This window comes from Crotalus tigris, unplaced genomic scaffold, assembly GCF_016545835.1.
Source record: "Crotalus tigris isolate CLP2741 ecotype Arizona unplaced genomic scaffold, ASM1654583v1 scf7180000024290.1160143, whole genome shotgun sequence".
Lineage (NCBI taxonomy): Eukaryota > Metazoa > Chordata > Lepidosauria > Squamata > Viperidae > Crotalus > Crotalus tigris.
Window position 1 is genome coordinate 1134751 of NW_024100463.1, and position 22088 is coordinate 1156838.

The 22088-nt window shown below is 39.6% G+C and overlaps 1 protein-coding gene across 1 annotated transcript in view; it reads left to right on the forward strand.

Annotated features, from left to right (window-relative positions):
- The window catches only part of SPOPL (speckle type BTB/POZ protein like), a 51069-nt gene extending 30511 nt beyond the window's left edge, over positions 1-20558 (forward strand). The window contains exons 3-11 of the mRNA XM_039323968.1: positions 4359-4480; positions 7127-7278; positions 9679-9806; positions 12866-13043; positions 13123-13178; positions 14533-14655; positions 15263-15405; positions 15492-15545; positions 16578-20558. Of these exons, the coding sequence (XP_039179902.1) occupies positions 4359-4480; positions 7127-7278; positions 9679-9806; positions 12866-13043; positions 13123-13178; positions 14533-14655; positions 15263-15405; positions 15492-15545; positions 16578-16722 (1101 nt within the window). The 3' untranslated portion in view covers positions 16723-20558. The remainder of the gene's footprint in view (positions 1-4358; positions 4481-7126; positions 7279-9678; positions 9807-12865; positions 13044-13122; positions 13179-14532; positions 14656-15262; positions 15406-15491; positions 15546-16577) is intronic.
- Positions 20559-22088: the final 1530 nt, after the last annotated feature.

Consider the following 22088-nt stretch of genomic DNA (forward strand, 5'->3'; position numbering starts at 1 on the left):
AGGAACTCAGCAAAATGGTAGCGGCCACGGAATATGCGTTGGACGCAACACTTTTAGCGACCAAGTTTTCAGCCAAGGCAATGGCGGCAAACAACACGAGCAGGCGCATCCTCTGGCTAAAGAACTGGCAGGCGGATACCAAATCCAAGTGGAAATTGGCTTCGGCTCCGTACCAAGGGGCAAAGCTGTTTGGTGAGGCACTAACGCCATACCTGACAGAGAACAAGGACAAGCGCAAGGTCCTTAAACACATGCTTAAAAGGCAGGACAAGAGACCCGGCTCCTGGGGAAGGAAACAATCCTTTCGTACGGAAGCCAGGGTCAACTACTTTCAAAATTCCCAACCCTTCCAAGCTAGACAGGATAGGGAAAGACAGGGGGACAGACAGAACACAAGACATAGGCAAACACAGGGAAGACGGCCCTTTCGGGGGAACAACCGCCCCTTCCGCCGTACCAGATGACTCCCGCCCAGACCTTCCCATAGGGGGCAGACTAGCAGGGTTTGCTCCCCAGTGGGAAGAGACCACCACGGACGTATGGGTCAGGAACACCATACGTCATGGTCTATCTCTAGAATTTCTCTCAAAGCCCCCGAACCGCTTCCGCCCGTGCCCCTGTCCCACAAACCCAACAAAGAGAAGGCTCATGAACGAGGCCGTTCAGCACCTTCTAAACATACGGGCCGTAGAGCCGGTGCCTATGAACCAGAGAGACCAGGGGTTTTATTCTATCCTCTTCGTGGTCCCAAAACCCTCGGGGGGTTGGAGAGCCGTTTTGGATTTGAAAAGGCTAAATTTCTACATAAAATACCGCAAATTCAAAATGCAGACACTACGCTCCATCCTTGGAAGCGTAAGGAAAGGGGATTTTCTGGCATCGATCGACCTCACGGAGGCATACTTGCACATCCCTATCTCTCTGGCTCACCGCCGCTTTCTACGGTTTGCCTACAGGGGGCACCATTTTCAATACAGGGCACTTCCATTCGGCCTGTCATCAGCGCCCAGGGTGTTCACCAAGATTCTGGCGGTTCTGGCAGCACAACTAAGAAACGTACCAGTCAGAGTCCAGTGCTACCTGGACGATATTCTAATCCAGTCATCGTCCGCCCAGCAGTCTCGGGCGGACCTAAAGTTAGTGATAAAAATGCTGCAGGACCACGGCTTCTCGGTGAACTTTCCAAAGAGCCATCTAACCCCAACTACGAGAATACTCCACCTGGGAGCGGTCATAGACACAAAGGAATGCAAGGTGTACCTATCACAGGAACGCCTCAGCAGCATAAAGAAAGCCATAAAACAGGTAAGCCGCGGTCAGTCAGTGACGCTGGTCTGCCTCTCCCAGCTGCTAGGGAAGATGATATCGACCATAGCAATAGTTCCTTGGGCAAGGCTGCACTCAAGAGAACTGCAATGGTTCATGCTCCCGTTTCAGAGACAACAAATCAGTGCATCCCGGAAGAGGGTAGGCATACCTCTGAGAGTACGACACTCCCTCAGGTGGTGGCTATCTCCAGCTCTCCTCAGGGGGTCCCCCTTCAGGGAACCAGACAGAGTAGTAGTCACAACAGATGCGAGCTTATTCGGCTGGGGAGGCCACTTGGGGACCAAGTGGACACAGGGCCGCTGGTCAGCGGTGGATCTCCGACACAACATAAACTGGCTCGAGCTGCGGGCTATTCACCTAGCGTTAAGGCATTTTCACAGCAGCATAAAAGGCAGGCACGTACTGGTCCTGACGGACAACGTGACAGCCAAGGCCCACATAAACCGTCAGGGGGGCACACACTCTCGCTCGCTCTCGGCCGAGGCCCTCCTACTGGGGGCCTGGGCGGAACAAAATCTGGCCTCCATAAAGGCCGACCACATATCGGGGGAGGCAAACATCCAAGCAGATCTGTTGAGCAGATCAACAATAGATCACTCGGAGTGGCAACTACACCCGAGGATCTTCAGGGAGGTCTGTCACCGCTTCGGGCTTCCCCAGGTGGACCTTTTTGCCTCTCCTTCCAATGCCCACCTAACTCGCTTCTTCTCCCGATTCCCATCCAAGGGAGCAGAGCAGACGGACGCGTTACGGAGCCCATGGCCAAGGGGCTCCTGTACGCGTTTCCACCCTTACCTCTCCTTCCGGCGGTAGTACGCAAGATTCTGCGGGAAAGGGCCGAGGTAATCCTTGTGGCCCCTTATTGGCCAAGGAGACCTTGGTTCGCAGACTTGAGGAGTCTCTCCCGCACGAATCCATGGCGGATTCCTCCGGAGAGGATCTCCCTCAAGCAGGGGGAGATCTCCCACCCAGAGCCACAATGGCTACAACTAGCCGTCTGGCTCTTGAACGGTCAATTTTAGCCAAGGGGGCTTGCTCACAGGGTGTAATTAGGGTCATACAGGCATCAAGGCGCCCCTCCACGAACCGTATCTACGAGGCCACGTGGAGAAGCTTCCAATCATGGTGCTCTAAACAGGAATTGTTACTCGAAGGGATCACAATTCCCAAGATCCTAGAATTTTTACTAGATGGCCTAGAGAGGGACCTCTCGCCAAACACACTGCGCAGGCAAATCGCCGCCCTCTCAACTATACTTTCTGCCAGCCCCGGTGAATCCTTGGGCAAGCATCCCTTAATACGATCCTTCCTCAAGGGGGCTGCAAACATCAGACCGCCAACCGTGCACAGGTATCCATCGTGGGAACTACCACGAGTACTACAAGCTCTTACCAGAGCGCCCTTCGAACCACTCAAAACATGTGACTTTCACTATCTGACCCATAAGGTAGCATTCTTGGTAGCCATCACGTCAGCTCGGCGGATATCCGAGTTAGCTTCTCTCTCAATGAGGAAGGACCTGTGCCATTTTCACAGGGACAAGGTAGTCCTAAGAATAGACCCTTCATTCATTCCAAAGGTCAACTCCCTTTTTCACAGATCACAGGAAATAGTCCTACCAGACTTCTGTCCAAACCCAGCTCATCCCCTGGAGCAACAATGGCACACCTTGGACGTACGCAGGGCACTAAGACATTACATTTCACGCACAACGGAATTCCGACGCTCGGAAGCGCTTTTCATATCCTTCCACCCTGCTACTAGGGGCCGGAAGGTCTCGTCCTCTACCATCGGTAGGTGGATTAGGGCATGCATCATGGGGGCATACCAGGCGGGGTCCTTGCAAGTCCCCAAGCATATCACAGCCCATTCCACAAGGAGTGCTGCCACCTCAGCAGCATGGGCCATGCAGGCTTCTATTGAAGAGGTATGCAGGGCAGCCACTTGGGCCTCGCCCTCTCCATTCATTCGTCATTACAAAATCGACAGGTACTCCTCTGCAGAGGCCTCCTTCGGTAGGAGGGTTCTCCAGCAGGTGCTAGACCAAAGTTGCACACGGGACCAGTCTATTCCCCAACCCAAGGGACAATAGGCTTTGGTATGTCCCACTGCGTGGATTATCCATCTCCAGTGCTGGAGAAGGGGCGTTGACTTACCTGAACGCCTTTTCTCAGCACGGAGATGGATAATCCACACCCACCCTTATAGACTAGAATAATAGGGTATATTTAGTGGAGCCAAAACGTCTTACTGTCAGTCAATGGCTGCGCTCGAGTCAAGACTAAAGGATCATGGTCCAAGACGGGGCGTGGCAACTTTGGCTGACTGATCTGATTGGCCAGGAATACAGTCTCAACCCACTGCGTGGATTATCCATCTCCGTGCTGAGAAAAGGCGTTCAGGTAAGTCAACGCCCCTTCTGAAATATCCCAGGGCCCAGTATTTAAAATTTAAAAACTTAAAATATTGTTACATGTGTTAGCTTTTTGAATTCTGAGAAGCTATTAAGTTTCCTATTACTAATTTATTACTGTTTCCATTTAAGAGAAAGAGTGGATAAAATGCTGTAATCTTCTATAAAACTAGGAAGAACAAGATGAATTATCTCAAAATGAGAAGCTTAAGTTTTATGCATTAGTAGCTCTGCTGCCTGACATGATCATCAATGAGACACTATTTCCTGAGAAATCCATAATACAAAGAATTAGCATTATTACCAATTGAATTAATCAAATACTAGAAAGCAAATTAATCATGAATACAGCTTTCTCAATTCTGGGAGCCTACAGATTTATTGCTTTCCAGGACTGGGAGTTATTAGTGGCAACTTTGAGTTAATGGAAAATAATTATATGTTGTGTTGACATAGTTTTAAAAATACAGAGTTGAGCTATTCCTTAATTCTACAAGATATTGCTTTGTTACCTTTAATTAGGTGAGCAGTTGACTTCTTTGGTAATTTTTTTTAAATTAGGTTTGTAAAAGGTAAACTTTGTAAATTCACATAACTGTCTGCATTTCTTATGCAGGTTAAAGTTGTAAAGTTTTCTTATATGTGGACCATTAATAACTTCAGTTTCTGCCGAGAAGAAATGGGTGAAGTTTTAAAGAGTTCAACTTTTTCTTCAGGGCCAAATGATAAAATGAAATGGTAAGATAAATGCATTAATTTCCTTTTGCCTTAAATATAAGAGATTCCATGAACACATAATGTGTCAAGCTAGGATACAATACCTTTCTTCAAACATTAGAACAATTGACAGAAAAACTGTCAACTACTACCAGTCACAATGACAGTCAATACAGCTAAAGGCTGAAATATAAATTGTCATACATATTGTAACATATTGAAATATACTGTATGTCAGAATCCAATTATATTTCATCTTTAATTATCAAACATAGAAACTCCCAATTCTGCCTTCTCTGGATTCTGCCATAAGAGGGAGAAAAGGGGGAGAGCAAAGGGGCTTTATGGCCCTCACTTCCTTCAGCACACTTCAAAGGACTGAATGTGTGTTTATTGTGGCCTCTAAGCTTTAACATATCAAAGAAGAGTAATTGCCTTTCCTGTAGTTATCTGAAGTCTCCATCCAGACGGAAGAAGAAAGGGGATGGAATTGTGATACTTGAAACTATCACTGGAAGGGGGGTTGATTGGGTGGGACTACTGGGGAACCCCTTAAAACCTTGAATGGGAGAGCTTGAACCCCAGGTCCTGTCTAGCATGCCTGCAACCATTTTCTCTTAATAAAGGATTCCTGTTGGAAGAATTATTCCAAGAGTTCTGTCTTCTTAAGATGCAAAGTGGGGTGGGTCCTCACACTGTAGTAATTTCCAGCCTTTTCTCTGATATGAATGCCAGGGAATTCGGCACACAAAAGAAAAAAGCAGGGGAGGGAAACTCCCCCTCCATATCCACGGCAACCAATCACAGTGCAGATTTCTTCACGCAGGAGCCAACACTCTCTAATCATCATCTATAACTGTGTGTTCCGGCTCATTGTACAACCCCATTGTTCCTGCTACTAAATTTAAATATCTTAACAGAAACACTGTGTGATCACTGAAAACATTTGGGGACCACTAAATTATGGGTTGGAAATACACACTTTTCCCTATCATACCATATGTGACACCTTGCCCCAACCCAACATTAAACAGTTAATATAAAAAATCATAATGTTCTTGATGGTGAAAATATTTTGAGATCACCAGATTGTCAAAGTTTTGATGTTTCTTCCTAAAATCTTGTAAAATTTGGTCTTTAATAGTGTAATGTGATGCAGGTTTGGCCAATAAATATTCATTTTTTGTGTTTGCAAATAAAAGTTATATTTATTGTGTTTAGGGACCACTGATGTAGTTTTGCATTTATATAAAACTAGCTTCTCATTTTTTCACTACTGAAACTCTGATAGGGTTCATATATCATGCTAAACCACATTTTGTTTAAACACAAATTGCTAAATAAACAAAAATAGGTGGTTACTTAGGCAAGTCTAAACCGGAGAAGCCATGTTAATTTAATGTAGCTCTCTGTGGCTTATTTAACTTTATGTGTAAACCAGGAATTCTTGTATGTTCTATTTTAAGTACTTGAATTAGTGTGGTATAAGAATGTTTTCATGTAATTCCCTTATTATGTAACATTGTACTTAATATTTTGATTATAATTCACTCCTTTTCTCCCTGAGTGTGTGATATAAGCATTCTTACTGAAAGCTTGAGATTATTGTTATACTGAGCATCTTGAGGTGAGATGCAAATTGAGTAGATCAGTAGTTATTATTTAAAGAGAAAAATATGCTTATATTTGGTTTTCCTTACAAAGCCGGTTTTTTTTAATTCATGTGTTTTGAATATACAGGTAATTCTCGGCTTACAACAGTTCATTTAGTGACCATTCAAAGTTACAATGGCATTGGAAAAAAGGATTATTTTTCACACTTACAACCATTGCAGCATCCCATGGTCACATGATCATTTGGTACCTGGCATGTATTTATGATGGTTGCAGTCTTCCAGGGTCATGTGATCACCTTTTGCAACCTTCTGACAAGTAAAGTCAACAGGGAAGCCAGATTTGCTTAACCATGCTACTAAGTTAACAACTGCAGTGATTCACTTAACAACTGTGGTAAGAAAGGTCGTAAAATGGGACAAAGCTCACTTAACAACTGTCTCCCTTAGCAACATAAATGTTGGGCTCAATTGATGTTATAAGTCGAGAACTACCTGTATTTACACACAGTCTCCATTGAGTAGCTTATAGAAATCACCATAGATTGTAATGAAGCTTTTTTAAAAAAGAAAATGAAAAAAGATGGGGATGGATTTTATCATTTTTTTCTGCACTTTATCCCACATTGTTTTAAAGAGTCCTGTAAACTTTTATGGTGAACCCAGGTGTTGACAGGAAAAAAAAACCAGATTTTTCCTTTTGTTAAGATATTTATCAGATGTGTTTTTTCTAAAGGAGCTTTCTACTTTATAAAATATTAAAATCTTGCCATTGAGGTAGGAGAGCAAGATTAGACTTGAAGATAAGTGGATAGCAGATGTGATACTAATCCACAATAGTGGAATATTTGAAGTTTGTAACTTTGAGGCCACACTGTTCAAAAATATAATTGTAAAATATCAGTCTAAAAGAGAACTATTTACAATTCCTTGTAAAGGACCTTAGTCTAGCAGATTTGAAACATATTACCCTGTAAGTCCTGACATAAATATGTCTAGCCAACGACAATTTTTATTGAGTGCTGATATATAACCCAGACTTCTTACATTCCAGGTGCCTGAGAGTAAACCCAAAAGGTTTAGATGATGAAAGCAAAGATTATCTTTCATTGTACTTACTGCTAGTTAGTTGTCCAAAAAGTGAAGTGAGAGCAAAATTTAAATTTTCTCTGTTAAATGCTAAAAGAGAAGAAACAAAGGCAATGGGTAAGTGCATTTTTAAAATTACTCTAATGTTGACTTTCAGTGTGAGAAAGAAATAATTGGACCTTTCCAAAGTTTGTCAAAAGGATGAATTAAACAGATATGTCAAACTCAAAGCCGGCGGGCAAGATCAGGCCCACAATGTGGTTAGATGTGGCCCATGGGGCCACCCTTGAGATGGCAAGGGATCGATCCCCACCACCCCTGCCCATCCCAGTCTGGCTGGGTGCACGCACAGGAGGCAGCAAGTGCGCGGGGGCTGGCACGCAGCTGACATGATGAGCACCATCTTGCCCCACAGGCTGGCCGTGTTACCTCACCAGGTGGCTGCCACAAAGTAGAGCAGCGTGTAGAGCCCTAGCAGCCACACCTGCCACCACCAACTCCATGGCCTGCTCACCAGCCCAGCCTCACCCACTGGTCCGGCAGGCCACGAGTGCTTCCCTTTCACCGGGATGTCTCCTGCCCCGCCTCTCACCCCGCCCCCACATGGGAAAGCCACAGACACCAGCAGCACTGCCACTCTCTTACCCTCCCCTCATCCCTTCCTGGGAAGGAAGGAAGGAAGGAAGGAAGGAAGGAAGGAAGGAAGGAAGGAAGGAAGGAAGGAAGGAGGGAGGGAGGGAGGGAGGGAGGGAGGGAGGGAGGTTGGAATGAGAGGGTATATCTGAGGGAAGTCCTGCCTTATTTATTTCATGTTTATGGCAAATCCATCCTTTCAAAAAAGGTTGTATACTCTAGCTTTCTATAGAATTATTTAATACTTAGCCTTCCTCCCCCCCTCCCTCCCTCCCTCCCTCATTATAAACTCTACTTTGCAATAGCTGTCTCAAGTTTTTAAACTGATGTTTGTCTGTTTGACAGTACAGGGAATTTGTTTATTTAAATTCTGTGTTCCATTTTTTTTAAAAAAAACATTCACTTTGCAGATATGATTGGGAAAATATGATGATGACGCTGCCTGTAAAGCTTCTCACAGAAAAAGCTGCTAACATCTGTAATTGCCATTTAATGAATATTTGTAGGCTCGGTCAGTTTGTGATTACTGAGGTGGCTAAACAATTGGCTCTTTGATGTGTCTTACGTGGGGTGTTGTAGCAACCTGCTTCTGCATTCAAATCAAAGGACAGAATGAGGTCTCAGGTAAGCTAGGCAGCCTGCCATCTGGGTTAAATGAGGCCTCATTCTGTCCTTTGATTTGTGTGCTGTTGATGGACTTTTTTTATTTCTCTCTCCTGATTCTTAAAATATACCAGTATAAATCAGTGGTGTTGACATATTGTGTCCCGTGATGGGCATATTGGGCTATTTGAAAGACTTTTTGGTGGCTCATGAGTCTACACAGTGGATACATTTACTGCTCTAGATTCAGTTCATTCTCCTATGTATTAAAATAACAATTTCACAATCAAGAGTCTTTCCTTACTGAGCTTAGCTTCTCTAGAATTGGCTCCCACCAGAATTCCATGGGTTACTGGTGGGTGATAAATAACTTTACTGCTATTTTAACTATCATTAACAGCAATATTTTTCTTTCTAATCTAGTGTTCCTCCACTTGACACCTTCCAGGGTTTGGGTACCCAGGCTAGGATTGTGAGAGCTGATCTCCAGTTTGATTGGAGAACAGCAGGGTAGAAAAGCCTGCAAAACCTTTGTAAAATGACTGTGTACAATATGTTTTCTAGGTAACATGTTCATTATCTGGCTAGTCAACATCCAAATATTACCAAATACTTTAAGATTACAGATACTCCTTGGCTTATATCACTTCATTTAGTGACCATTCAAAGTTACAGCAATACTGAAAAAAATGACTTGTGTCTGTGTTTCACATTTGTGACTATTGTAGCATGATCAAAATTCAGATATGTGGCAACTGACTCATATGTATGACGGTAGCAGTGTCCTGGGGTTATGTGATCACCTTTGGAGACCTTCTAACAAGCCAAATCAAGGGGGAAGCCAGATTCACTTAACAACCGTGCTACAACTGCAATGATTCACTTAACCACTGTGGCAAGAAAAGTCATAAAATGGAGCAAAACTCACTTAACTGTCTCACTTAGCAACAGACATTTTGGGCTCAATTATGATTGAAAGTCAAGGACTACCTATATTTTTAAAAGCCCCCCTGGGTCTTTATAACCAAAATATTTACCTCTATATTTTATTTCTGCGTGGTTGGCAATTGTATCGAATGACGGGTAATTTTATTAAACTATGTCCAATGCACAGAAAGTGAGGCAGTTTTTCAGCCCAAAATGTATTCATGGATACATAGATTGCTATTAATAATATAATGACTTCAACTCAGTAGGAACCTTGGATTTCATTTCTCATCTGTAATTATTTTAAAATGTCTTTTAATTGAATGTACTCCTGTTTTATTTATTTACTACTAGAAAGCCAAAGAGCATATCGATTTGTTCAAGGCAAGGACTGGGGTTTTAAAAAATTCATTCGAAGAGACTTTTTACTTGAGGAAACTAATGGTCTTTTACCAGATGATAAACTTACGCTATTTTGTGAGGTAGGTAATCAATCTGTGCTTTTTAAAATAGAATATTGGTTTCCATGGCTATGAATGAGAAATGAGGAGAGCTTTAAATGTTAAGTTTATCCCTTCATATTAAAGAAACACCCTGATCAAAGGTTTGAGCTTAATGGTTTTCTTATGTATTTGATGTAAGATCCATTTTCTATAAATAAGTTGCCCATTAGACACATTGCTATTTAGCACAAAATGAAAAAAAGCCTGAGGAATACTTCTATGATGTTTGTCCATCTGTCTGTCAATCAATCACAGGAGTATTCCAACTTCCACTCCATCCTCATGAGACTATATAATGTTTGCATGCTTCTAATTGACCAGAACTGACCAGAACTTTGGATGCAAAGTCTTGAAAGGCAAAATAATTGATTCCATAATGAATACTGTGTGATGATCATGGTGATCCTGGATCTTTCTTGATTAGCTTACCTACCAAGAAAACAGACAGGAACAGTTGTGGAATAAGTTTTAAGAAGATGGAATTTCTAAATCACAAGTTTGATGTGTTAGAATTAGTAATTGCTCAGTGAAACTAACAAAATTGCTTTTCTCGAAACAGTTGTGTTTTTTCATTACATTGATGATGCCGCCATGACATTAGATATTTAAAAATTCTTCTGACATTCTTCAGATTTAAATCTGTTAACAATATTACAAATTAAAGCAATTTTTCTTAACAATTAATTTAAAATTAAATCAGATGCTCTGATAAAATAAATCCTTGGCTTAAATCAATAAATCACTGTTAATTAGGTCAGTAACCTAAAATGTCTTAGTAAAACCAGAAAGACTGTTTGTGGTGTTTCTAAATGGAAACTAGTGAAAAAGGTTATGATCTTAGTATGGTGAGTGTTAAATATACTTTGGGTGGTTATCTCTGCTGCCGTGGACTGATTAGTGGCTTAGGAAGATGATAGATGCTGTAACTGCTAATAAGTTTGCTTTGATCTTTGTATTTACAAGAAACATGTGCAAAAATTTCTTGGCAAGCTTACAAGTTAATTATGTGCCATTATATTGTGCATGAAGAATAATGGAAATGTGGCCCTTGAGACTAAATGGTACAAATGTACTGCATCTTATTTTAGTTAGACAGACAGGCTAAATTAGCTGCGTGATGCATTTGTTATGAATACAATTATTGCATTGACAAGTGGGTGTAACAAGCCTGAATCTGAAAGGATTCTCATGTTATAAAATATTCCTGAATCAAAAGAGTTCTGCTGCCAACCAATCTTGTTAGAAGCAAATGTTTAATGTGCGTGCATCAGATAAAGTCTGTTGTATTGCAGTGGTTTTGATGCATTGATTCAGGAGCATCCAGTCTTGCTCTTTGTTTTCTTAACTCCTTTAGGCGCTTCAGTTATTGCTTGCAAACTGAACATACTTAGTTTTAAAATACAAGTAGTCCTCACTTAATGATGACTTGTTCAGCAACTGTTCAAAGTTACTACAGTGCTAAACAAGGAGACTTATGACCAGTCCTCATATTTGTGTGTGTCGCAGCATCCCCATGGTCACATGATTGTAACTTGGAAACTTGGCAACCAACTTAACAATTACATTGATTGCAGCATCCTGCACTTATGTAATCATTGTTTGCAACCTTCATTGTGAGCTTCTGACAAGCAAAGTTAATGGGAAAGCTGGTAGGAGGTTGCAACTGGTAATCATGTGAGTTGCATTTAACAATCACACAGGATTCACTTAATGAAGACAGCCAGAACTGCTGCAACTACTGTAGGTCGGTGCAGTTACATGACTCATACTTTACAACTGTGTCATTTAGCAATGAAGTTGCTAGTCCCCATTAAGTGAGGATTACCAATAGGGAAGGTCTATAGCTCCTCATTTTCACTATTGAGATGGTTCTATGTTGCTGGGTCTTCTTGACAATCTGGTTTCTATTGCAACTTTGGCAAATTGTGGGGAGGAGAATAGCAGGGACCCCAGAAGAAGAGCATTAATTTTCATTTCCAACAACTCAAATGAATGCAGATTATTGAAGGCAGAGAGGCTTTGTGTGTGCACAGATGTGTGTAAATGTGTGCATTTGATGGAAATCTGAATGCACATGCATGCAGGTAATTTTTGGCTTATTACCACTTAATGACCGTTCGAAGTTACAACAAGTTACTTACACCCATCTTTGAAGTTATGACTGTTGCCCCACCTCTTCCCAAGGTCACATGATCACATTTTGGGTGCTTGACAACTCCTTTTGTCTTGTATTAACTTAAAATACCTTGCTTCATCTGCATACAGTATAATAAGACATTAGCTGGGACAGGAATTCTAGCCCAGCATCCTTCTATGTTGATCAGAGCTGCTGGACGATGTAATTCAGCAACTATAGGTTTCCTACTCTTCAGTTGCACAACCCTGTCTGGTCTGTCTTATAAAAATATCTATTCTAGAAACTTGATTTCTAACTTACGCTTAATTTATACTTAAATACTTTCAGTTCCATTCTGGCTTTGAATCTGATACAACAGGGGTCTCCAACCTACGGGCCACTAACGGGCTGTGAACTATTCAAAAACGGGCTGCCCAAAGCGGCGTTGAACATGCGTCCATCCTCCTTTGTGTGAACAGCGGGCAAGTGCTTGCATGCATGCTCCCTTTACATAAGAGGTGGGCACGGGTGCAAGCTGCTTGCACAAGTGGAGCTGCGCGCATATGCACATTTGCCTGCCACTCCGGCAAAACCATCCCCACTCTCACGCCGGTCCATAAAGCCGGAAAGGTTGGGGAAATTCTGTGATACAAGATAAAACAATTATATTGTGTATAATTGTTGTTAGGTTTCATTAGGACCAGATTTCAAAGAACAACCTGTTAGAAATGTTCATCTCTTGCTTTTATTTAATGTGCTGATAGTACAATACATGTTGAGTTGTATTTATCGCATTGGTTTTTGGTGTATTTTATTTTCCTAGCTAAATATCATGATTTTGGGAGTTGCCTAATGTATGCATTATTGCCTTATGAGAGCCTAATCATATAGTGATTGATGCATTATTTACTGTTTTGATTAGGTAAGCGTGGTCCAAGACTCAGTAAATATATCAGGACTGTCCAGTACAAACACCTTAAAAGTACCCGAATGTCGACTAGCTGAAGATTTAGGCAACCTCTGGGAAACCTCAAGATTCACAGATTGCAGCTTTTATATAGGAGGGCAAGAGTTCAAAGCTCATAAATCTATCCTTGCAGGTATGTTTTACTTCTGTCTTGTTTCATAGTTTTTGTTACAATCTTGAACTATTATTAACATGCAGGTCTCTTCCCACAGCTCGTTCACCTGTTTTTAATGCCATGTTTGAACATGAAATGGAGGAAAGCAAAAAGGTGAGCGGAGTGCTGCTTTCATTTCTGTGGAATGATGTCCCAAAGCACCTTACCTTTGAATCAGCATAGGGTGACAGAAACCAATCAGTCAGTTAAATCAGCAGGCCCTAACCTGTCTGGCACCAGGGACCAGTTTTGGAAGAAAAATAGTTTTCCAAGGACCAGGGGACAGGGCAACCTAGATCTCACGCATGAACAGATGAAGCTTCGCTCGCTTACCCACTGCTTGCATGGCCCAATTCCTAACAGGCCACGGACTGGTAACTCAGAGGTCGGGGGGCTTGGGTTAATTTAAAAAAACCTTATGGGCCAAATAGTATTTCACAATTTATTTGAACAAAACATTTAAAAATATAATACTGTAGGAAGTGTTGCAAAAATGTGACCTGTAGAATAAAATAAAAGTGCTTTGGGGATATTGTGGTATTCATTTGCAGGTAGGCTAATAGATCACATGTAGAGCCTTGGAGGATATTGTATAAGATTGGCTTTTCTGGATTGAATATGCCAATCTAGGATATGGAAAGCATGGGTTGTCTGTCAAAACTATCCTGACCCCTGTCTATGGAAAGTCAATCATCCAGGCCATGGTTATCCCAAAGGTGCTTTTCAAGAGGCAACTTGGGTTTTTTCCTTAAAAACGTTTTGCTTCTCATCCAAGGACCTTCTTCAGTTCTGAAGAAGCTTCTTGGATGAGAAGCGAAACATTTTCAAGGAAAAAAAACCAATACTTTTCAGTTGCTTTTGGAAGAGCATCTTTGGGATATCCTGACTCCTACTTGGTTATGAAGAAATAATTGCTCCACAAGAATAAAATTGTTTTCATAGTCCCTCTGTATTGTTGCCTCTAATGAACTGCTTTCCCAAAGGACCTCAGCTGGTACTATCGCGGGTTTTTTATTTTTTACTCATTTCTTTGGCCAGGCATTGTCAAGCCTTCAGCGGCAATTGTCTTATAACATTCTTTAAATTTAAAGCCAGCACTTTGCTCGAAGCCTGAAACAGATTTGAAAGTATAGAAAGTGCAATGTTGGAACCACCTGTAAGGTAGGAAGAGGAGTATGAGGATTTTGCAAATAAGCTCTAGTTCTTTTGACTCATTTATTTTTTTTACTTCTTTGATTTTTTTATTTGAATCCAAATGGAGCACTGTAACAACTTCTAGAGTTCTATTGGATTTCATAGAAAAAATGTCACTGCCTGAGATTGAAGGAGCTTGACAATAGGTTTAGTTAAAGTTATCAACAAGTATAATGGAGACCTAATGTGTTTTGTAGCCGCATTGCTTTAGGTTAAGTGGTTTATAATGCTTTAATTCAAAATTATAACAATTTTTTTCTGATTTGTGTAACAGAATTGCGTAGAAATAAATGATGTAGATCCTGATGTATTTAAAGAGATGATGAGATTCATTTATACAGGCAAGGCTCCAAATCTTGACAAAATGGCTGACAGCTTGTTGGCGGCAGCAGATAAAGTAAGTAAAGAAAAACTATAGAAGGGCTTTACTATTTGTTTTAACAAAATGTAGAAAGAGTATGTTTTAACATTTTCCTACAGTCAGGAATGCTACCAATACACTGAGTAAAAAAAGATACAGAAATTATGTAAACATGTTTTATACTATTAGTGAAAAACTGTTATCCATTATTTTAGGCAGTGTTTTGGAGAACCAAGGTGAATAACCACCCAGACATATAGTTGTCTATTTAGAAAGAAGGAAGAATTTTTCAGACCTCCTATTGCCATAAATTCCTCTTTCTATGGTCTCACATTAGCAGACTAGAAAAATAAAATTTATAGATGGGATTAATATTTTTATTGGTGTTTCAAATTTGGAGAATTAACATGCTTTAATAACTAATAATGGATTGATATACTTGCCAGATATGTAGCCCTGGGAATTATTGTTCCTAATGCCAGTTCATTGAGAATAGAGCAATACATCCTCTATCATTCATATAGTTCGTTGTGAGGGATTAATAATTTCATAGTTTCAATCAGGCATTTGTATATTAGAGATGTCTGCTTTTCTGACTGAAGCAGCATCGAATATGCACAAACCATTTTTCCCCTCTGGTCAGTATGCACTTGAACGGCTGAAGATCATGTGTGAAGAAGCTCTGTGTAGTAACCTCTCAGTAGAAAATGTGGCAGACATTCTGATTCTCGCAGATTTGCACAGTGCAGAACAGTTGAAAGCACAAGCAATAGATTTCATTAACAGGTATGCGATTTGTTTCCTTGAAAAATCTTTCTCCTTTGAAGGGAATACTTCAGAGAAATAATATTTGAGTATCTTCTCATGCACAGGTGCAGTGTTCTTAGACAGCTTGGCTGTAAAGATGGAAAAAACTGGAACAACAGGTATGTAGTTTAATCTCACTTAAGCATTGTCTGTAATCTAGCTGTGTGTTGTCTTGATTTCAAGAGAGAGGAAGTGGAATAAAGAGTGAGACTCAATGTTAAAATCAGACATATAACTCTTGAAGGGTGCTCTCCATATTTTCATTACAAATTTTTCCTACTTTATGTTTGTTGTATTTTAGTCTTTTCCCAGGTGGGGTTACATATCTATTTTATATTTGGATATTTTGTAAACTTGATCAGGAAGCCAACTAAACATAAATTGATAATATGGCTTTGGAATTAATGGGAAATCCATCTTAGCTCAAATATAAAATGCAGTATTGAATGAAATACAGAAGGGGTCCCTCTCCTAGTCCCTTCCCCTAAATATTGTCATTTGATGGGAGATTTGCCAGGCCTCCTCCCTTTTAGCCTTCAGTAAGGCTTTGAAGACTTGTTTTTCCCCCCTAAGCATTGGGAACTTAGATGATGGCACGTTAGCATAGATAGGCAACAGGTTTTTGCTGCTTTTAATGTTTTCATGTGTTTAGTTTTATAGTTTTAATACGGCTTTACATATTTTAATTTTTGATTGGGAGCCGCCCAGAATTGTATGAAAGATGGGCAACTATATAAATGTTTTAAATAAATAGAATAGAATAGAATAGAATAGAATAGAATAGAATAGAATAGAATAGAATAGAATAGAATAGAATAGAATAGAATAGAATAGAATAGAATAGAATAGAATAGCTTTGTAATTCCTACTCAGAACAAGAGAGGGATTTGCTGAAATATCAAGCAGGGTTTCCCAGCCTTTCAGGTACTGAAAAGTAACTTTTGCAAGCCTTGATTATGCAAGTTGGCTTTGGTAATCCCTGACTAAAATTAAAAAAAAAAGTGTTTTCATTTTGGTTCCTTATCTTCCTGATATCTCCACTTGGAAGTATGTTTTGTTCATCTTAATGTAGCTTGACGTTTGAGTAGACATGCCTGTAGTATCTTGCAAATCTTCTCAGCCTATGTTTTGTGCATCTTTTTTCTTTACAGCCAAGCCACAGACATAACGGAAACCGCAGGATGGAAATCGATGATCCACTCCCATCCCCACTTAGTTGCTGAGGCCTTTCGGGCTCTGGCCTCTGCACAGTGTCCGCAGTTTGGCATTCCGCGCAAACGGCTAAAACAGTCATGAAATCTTCCATGAACTCTCGGGAACTAATGCCTCCTCGTCCATATCCAGAAGGGGGTTTTGCAAACCATCTGCTCGAATATGTGACCCTTCTCTGCAGAACAGAACCAGAAAGCTTTTAAAGAACGGATAAATATATGGTTTAATAATCAGCTTTAAATCAGACTGATAATTCTCCAGTTCACTGAAAGGCCTTAACGTCAACTATTCTAGTTCATTTGTGATTTTCCTGGTTTTTTTGTTTTTTAAATGGTGCCTTGTCGTTTTTGACTCGGCTTTGTAGGATTGCACTAGCTCCATAAGGCAGTAATGCTGATCAACAAAAAGCGTTTTCAAAAGAATCTTCTTCTCCTTTCCTTTTTTTTAAAAAAAAAAATCCCAAATGAAGATTATCAGTTGGTCTTATGGTAACTGGATTTCAACTAGCCCCCTGTTAAAAGCACTTGAACTGGGGGCAAACATACGCTCCAGTCCAAAATATTATATTTAGGATGCATCTGCCTATCTTCAGAGAGTGCTGTCAGGCATGCGGTGGCAATATACTACTCTGAATATAATTTATTTTTCATTGGTTCAGGTGACTGAGGGAAATATGCAATGTTTTGGCTCAGAAATGTATTTTACTAGTATTTATAAATGCTTACTATGTGAGTGTGCCCATCAGTGAAAAAAAATATATAGTTTTTTTTTTTTTGGCCCATGTTGCTTTATAATCCATTGTTCTTTTACCTTGTACTGAACCAGAGCGAGAGTTAGTACGGAGAGGATATAAGGGATATGTGCTGTGGAAGAAATGGTTATTTCTCAAATAGAATACATGGAAGGTTGAGGATGCTTAGGAGCGACCAAATGTTGATTTCAGAAATGGGCCAAAATGGAATCTCAGTATGCACTTTTAATGTGTAACTTTTGTATGTTGTGTGGTACATATATATTTTGGTTTTGATAAATATGGTACAGTACTTGTGGCCTAACTTTTGAAATACATTAAGATGCCCACAGCCACATGGGATTTAGTTTTGTTACTGCAAACAAGGAGCGCATGACTTAGAGATGCTGATTTTAACTTAATATCTTCAAATGTTCATGTTAGAACCCATTCTGTTTTCACACTTTGGATAGGCTTAGCTCTGTTTCCTTAGTGTGTGAACGCACAAGCCTACTCTCTAGTGGAAATTGCACAGACACACACTTAGCAGGAAGAATAGAAGTCTGAAATGTCAGTATTTATAAGCACTGACCTGCTCTTTTTAGCCTTCATTATTGTATTAGCATTGTGGATGGTATTGAAATTCTGCCTAATGTGAAAAGGATCTTATAAACAACCTTGTCAATTGCTTGTAATGGAGAAAGGATTTTTAATTATTACTCTAATTATTGTTACTATTCAAAATTTAGCTTTAATGCCAATACTTTTGGTGTGTGTATTAGCATTGTTTACAATTGGAGGGATTTCTCTGCAACATGCACATTAGAAATGTTTTATTATCATGGATTTACCTTAATAATGGTGATGTGATATATCTGTTTTGTGGGGAAAATTGTATTGAATCATAAGTAAAGGGAATTTCCCGTGCTTTTGCATAAAAGGTTTTAGGTAGCCCATTTGACTGACATGCTCAATTAATGAAGGTTTCCTTAGTTTTTCAAAAGATATTCCCTCTGTTTTCAGCAAGGAAGCATTAATTCAAAGATTTATTCTGAAAGATTATTATTCTGAATATATGTAAAGAACAGTAGGGAGCAAAAAAAAAGTACTTCCAAACCAATACTAAAACTTGAAACAAATCCCCATCCCTCAACTCTTTCTTTCAGAGGAAAGGTCAGTGCAGAATTTGAACATGCATCCTTGAAGCGCCGTTAAAAGGACTATTTTAGATGCACTTCTGTGGTTTCAATGGGCCTGAACATTACTCAGTGAACCAAAGTGGTACAGCAGTGTTCTATCCAGAGAGGTGTTATAGTTTGTAATATTTCTAGGAAGTTTCTGTTTATCTAAATTAAGATCATGTACAGGTAGGTGTTCTTACCAGTGAAAGTAAAAGAATGTAACGTCCCGCAGTAATAATAGAAGATTTTGCTGCACGGTAAACAACATATTCATATAAGCAACTTTGCATTTTGAATGTTGCAGCTATAATATAAAAGTGACTTGAATATTTAATAGAGTAATTGTCCATTTCAGCTTCTTCTGATAGTATTTGATACAGCAGTCAAGAAGAACATCTTAAACATTTTAAAAATCTTCATAGCACACTTTGTACCAAAAATATCAAGCACTGTGTGATAAGAATGAAATACTTGTTTAAAGGCATCTTATAAAAAATTACAAGACGTTGCCATAGATGACCATAATAGCCAATCGTATGAATTGATCTACAGTAATATATTGTTTTACTTGTTGGCTACAGCAAAGAGTAAAATTAGTTATTTTCTATGGATATGCTAATCCATCTTTATTTTCTCAAGGAACCACATTCAGTGTTTGCATTTTTCCAAAAGAGCTGACAAGAACAATCTGTATTTTCCATGTTTCTGTACCTACTGGCTGAAATCTGGAAAGTTTGTGAGGATGGAGAAGCCCACCCCCTATCTCCAGATTTTTAAGTCAAATATCACACTGCTGTGTTTGGCTTGCCTGTTCTACTCCTCTCCATCGGCCTTCAGTATCAGACCTCTTTCCCTGACCCCAAAGAGAGCAGCCTGCATGTGTTGTGTTATGGTGTATGAGTTTTGTAAGATTTGTTTTCTGAAACATGGGACTTGGATTTCTGCTAAAAATGATAGAGTTACCATTTACATTACTTATGTCGATGTTTTTCAATGAAGGAAGCCTCAGTAACTCATCTAGATTTTGGCAGTCCATTTACTGCACGCTGACATATAGTGGCCGGTGGCTTTTTGAAATGCAAGCTGATGAAATGAAAAAAAAAATGGAAAGTTATGGGAGAAAAATCTAGACAGAAAGACTGATATAGAAATCATGAACATTGTTTCTGACCTGCTCATCACAGTTGTTCATTTCAAAAACTGGACATGCCAAATATTTTTTTAAAGACACACTTATCTCTTGTAACCAATTGCAGGTTGAAAACAGCTCTGGATATCCTAGAAAGGGGATTATTAAGATGAGGCATAGCTAAGGTATGCGTTGCTGCTTTTGTTTTGTAATTCCTTGATTTAAGTATGGCAATGTGATCAGTAATGGCTATTTGAGAGTAATTGGCAAGGCACTGATGGCTCTATTATGAAGGAGTTCCTTCACGTTCAAAGATAGACATTTTTGTCTAATTCCTACAGAAGATATTAGGATAACTAGTGGGGCATGCTTGGTTTTAAGGCTATAAAAGATTTCTTAAACCAATTGATGTGTAGCCCAAATTTAATTTTTATTGACTGGATTGATCAGAATCCTTCCTATGGACTCTCATTAGTTTCAGCACATAGTACAGTTGCGTTGATTTTCTTGCTGTTTTGCTTGCAGCAAGTGGACTATTTCTGAAATGGATGCACATTATTTTTATCAGTGTTTGTTGTGGTTGCGTTTATCATGCTCTTGTAGTCTAGTTTATGCTGGATTTTGATATGTCCCAATGAAGGTATATTTTTGAGTCCTGTTTTAGAATTGAAAGATTGAAAGAATTCAAGCCTGTGCTTAATTGGAAATTATCCACATTACCTATCATGTTAAGACACTTGCATCAAACCATCCAGCCTTTTATATCTGCCTGATGTTAACAGTGAAATACTTCAGTGAGATACTTTTTGTACCTTGTTGCTGAAAATATTTTTGCATTTCAGGACATCAAGTTACAATAAAGTTGTTACTTATAAAGAAATATGTGCACATTGATGTCTTTGGGATATTGACTTTGCTATAATTCAGACTCCCTTAAGAGAGATAAAATGGGCACAACTTTATAGAGGTTGTACTCATCATGTTGTTTCAAGTTAGAGAAACCTTTCCAGAAGATGCAATATTTTACTTTCCTGTTTGTGCTGTGTTTTTTTTTTTTTAATTTCAGAAGAAAAAAAACCCAGCCTATTCATGACAATTTCTTCACAGTTAACTTCCAGTTAGTGGAATTTCCTTCTAAAGGAATTAGGTCATCATTGCTGTCCCAAAGATGCTTTTTCACAAGGCAACTGGACTGAGAATCTCCATAGACAGTCACCATTGCTGTGTTTTTTTTTTTATTTATGGTAAAATTTTCAGCATAAAGATAATCTAAAGCAAGCTGGGACAGAATCTTATGAACCAGCCACTGATTTCATCACATGATTTGCTATAGGTTGCAGAAAATAAAAGATTGACAAAATTTCACTCAGGTGTTAGGAAAAGGTTTTATTTCCATGCTTCTTTCTGTGCCTGCAGGAAGAGACCCTTTTATTATAAAGAGCAGCAGCTGCTCCCTCCTCAAAAAGGAAGATTCAGTTGTGTATGTGAGTGTGTGTATACATGTACATAAACATATATATCTATATTATCTACCACCACCTTGTTTTTATAAATACCTCAAGGCAGCCAGCATACCTAATACGCCCTCCTATTTCCCTCAGAACAACAATCCTGTGACTGGCCCAAAGTCACCCAGCTGGTTTTCATATCTGGGGGGGGGGGACTAGAACTCGCCGCCTGTCAGTTTCTAGCCTGGTGCTTTAACCACCAAGCCAAAGTGATTCTAAATAGTGTTAGTTTGGCAAAATTCTGTGTATTAGCCAGCATGATTGGCTGAAGAATTCTGAGAGTTAAAAGTCCACAAGTGTTAAAAATTGCTAAAGTTGGAGAACACTGGTTTAAACAAAGACTAGAACTTGACTGGATTTTCACTGTCATCTTGGCTTGGGTCTGTCTTCTGTGAATGGTAGACGGCCTTCCATTTCTTGAAGGGTAATTATGGATCCAAGGCATTATTTGTTCATGCAAAATTCTTGGGTAGCATGCTTTAAAGCAGGATCTGTGGCATTTTTCAAGCATGTTATGGGCATTCTGAAAATATGGGCAGCCATGTTGAGCTTTCTGAATAGAATTATGCAAAGTCTCAAAAAAGTGCTTTCAGTTCTGGAATGGCATCCAGGGAAACTTTTTAGGATAGTTTTATTTTTGATACTTAGAATAACCTCTTTAACTACTGAAAACAAAAAGAAGACCCTCCCAAGTTTTGAAAGCAATTATTTAAAGAGGATTTAAATTATAGTTAAGGGGAAGAAAGAGAGAAACTATTTTCCAGTGCTAATAACAGACTCCTATTTTTGACAAGCTGACAGAATTAGAGAATTGAAACTTGATGAATCTTATTTTCTTTTTCCTGTCATGTAGTTCAATTTTCCCAAATTATTTCTCTAATTAGGTCTAGTGTTTTTGTGAA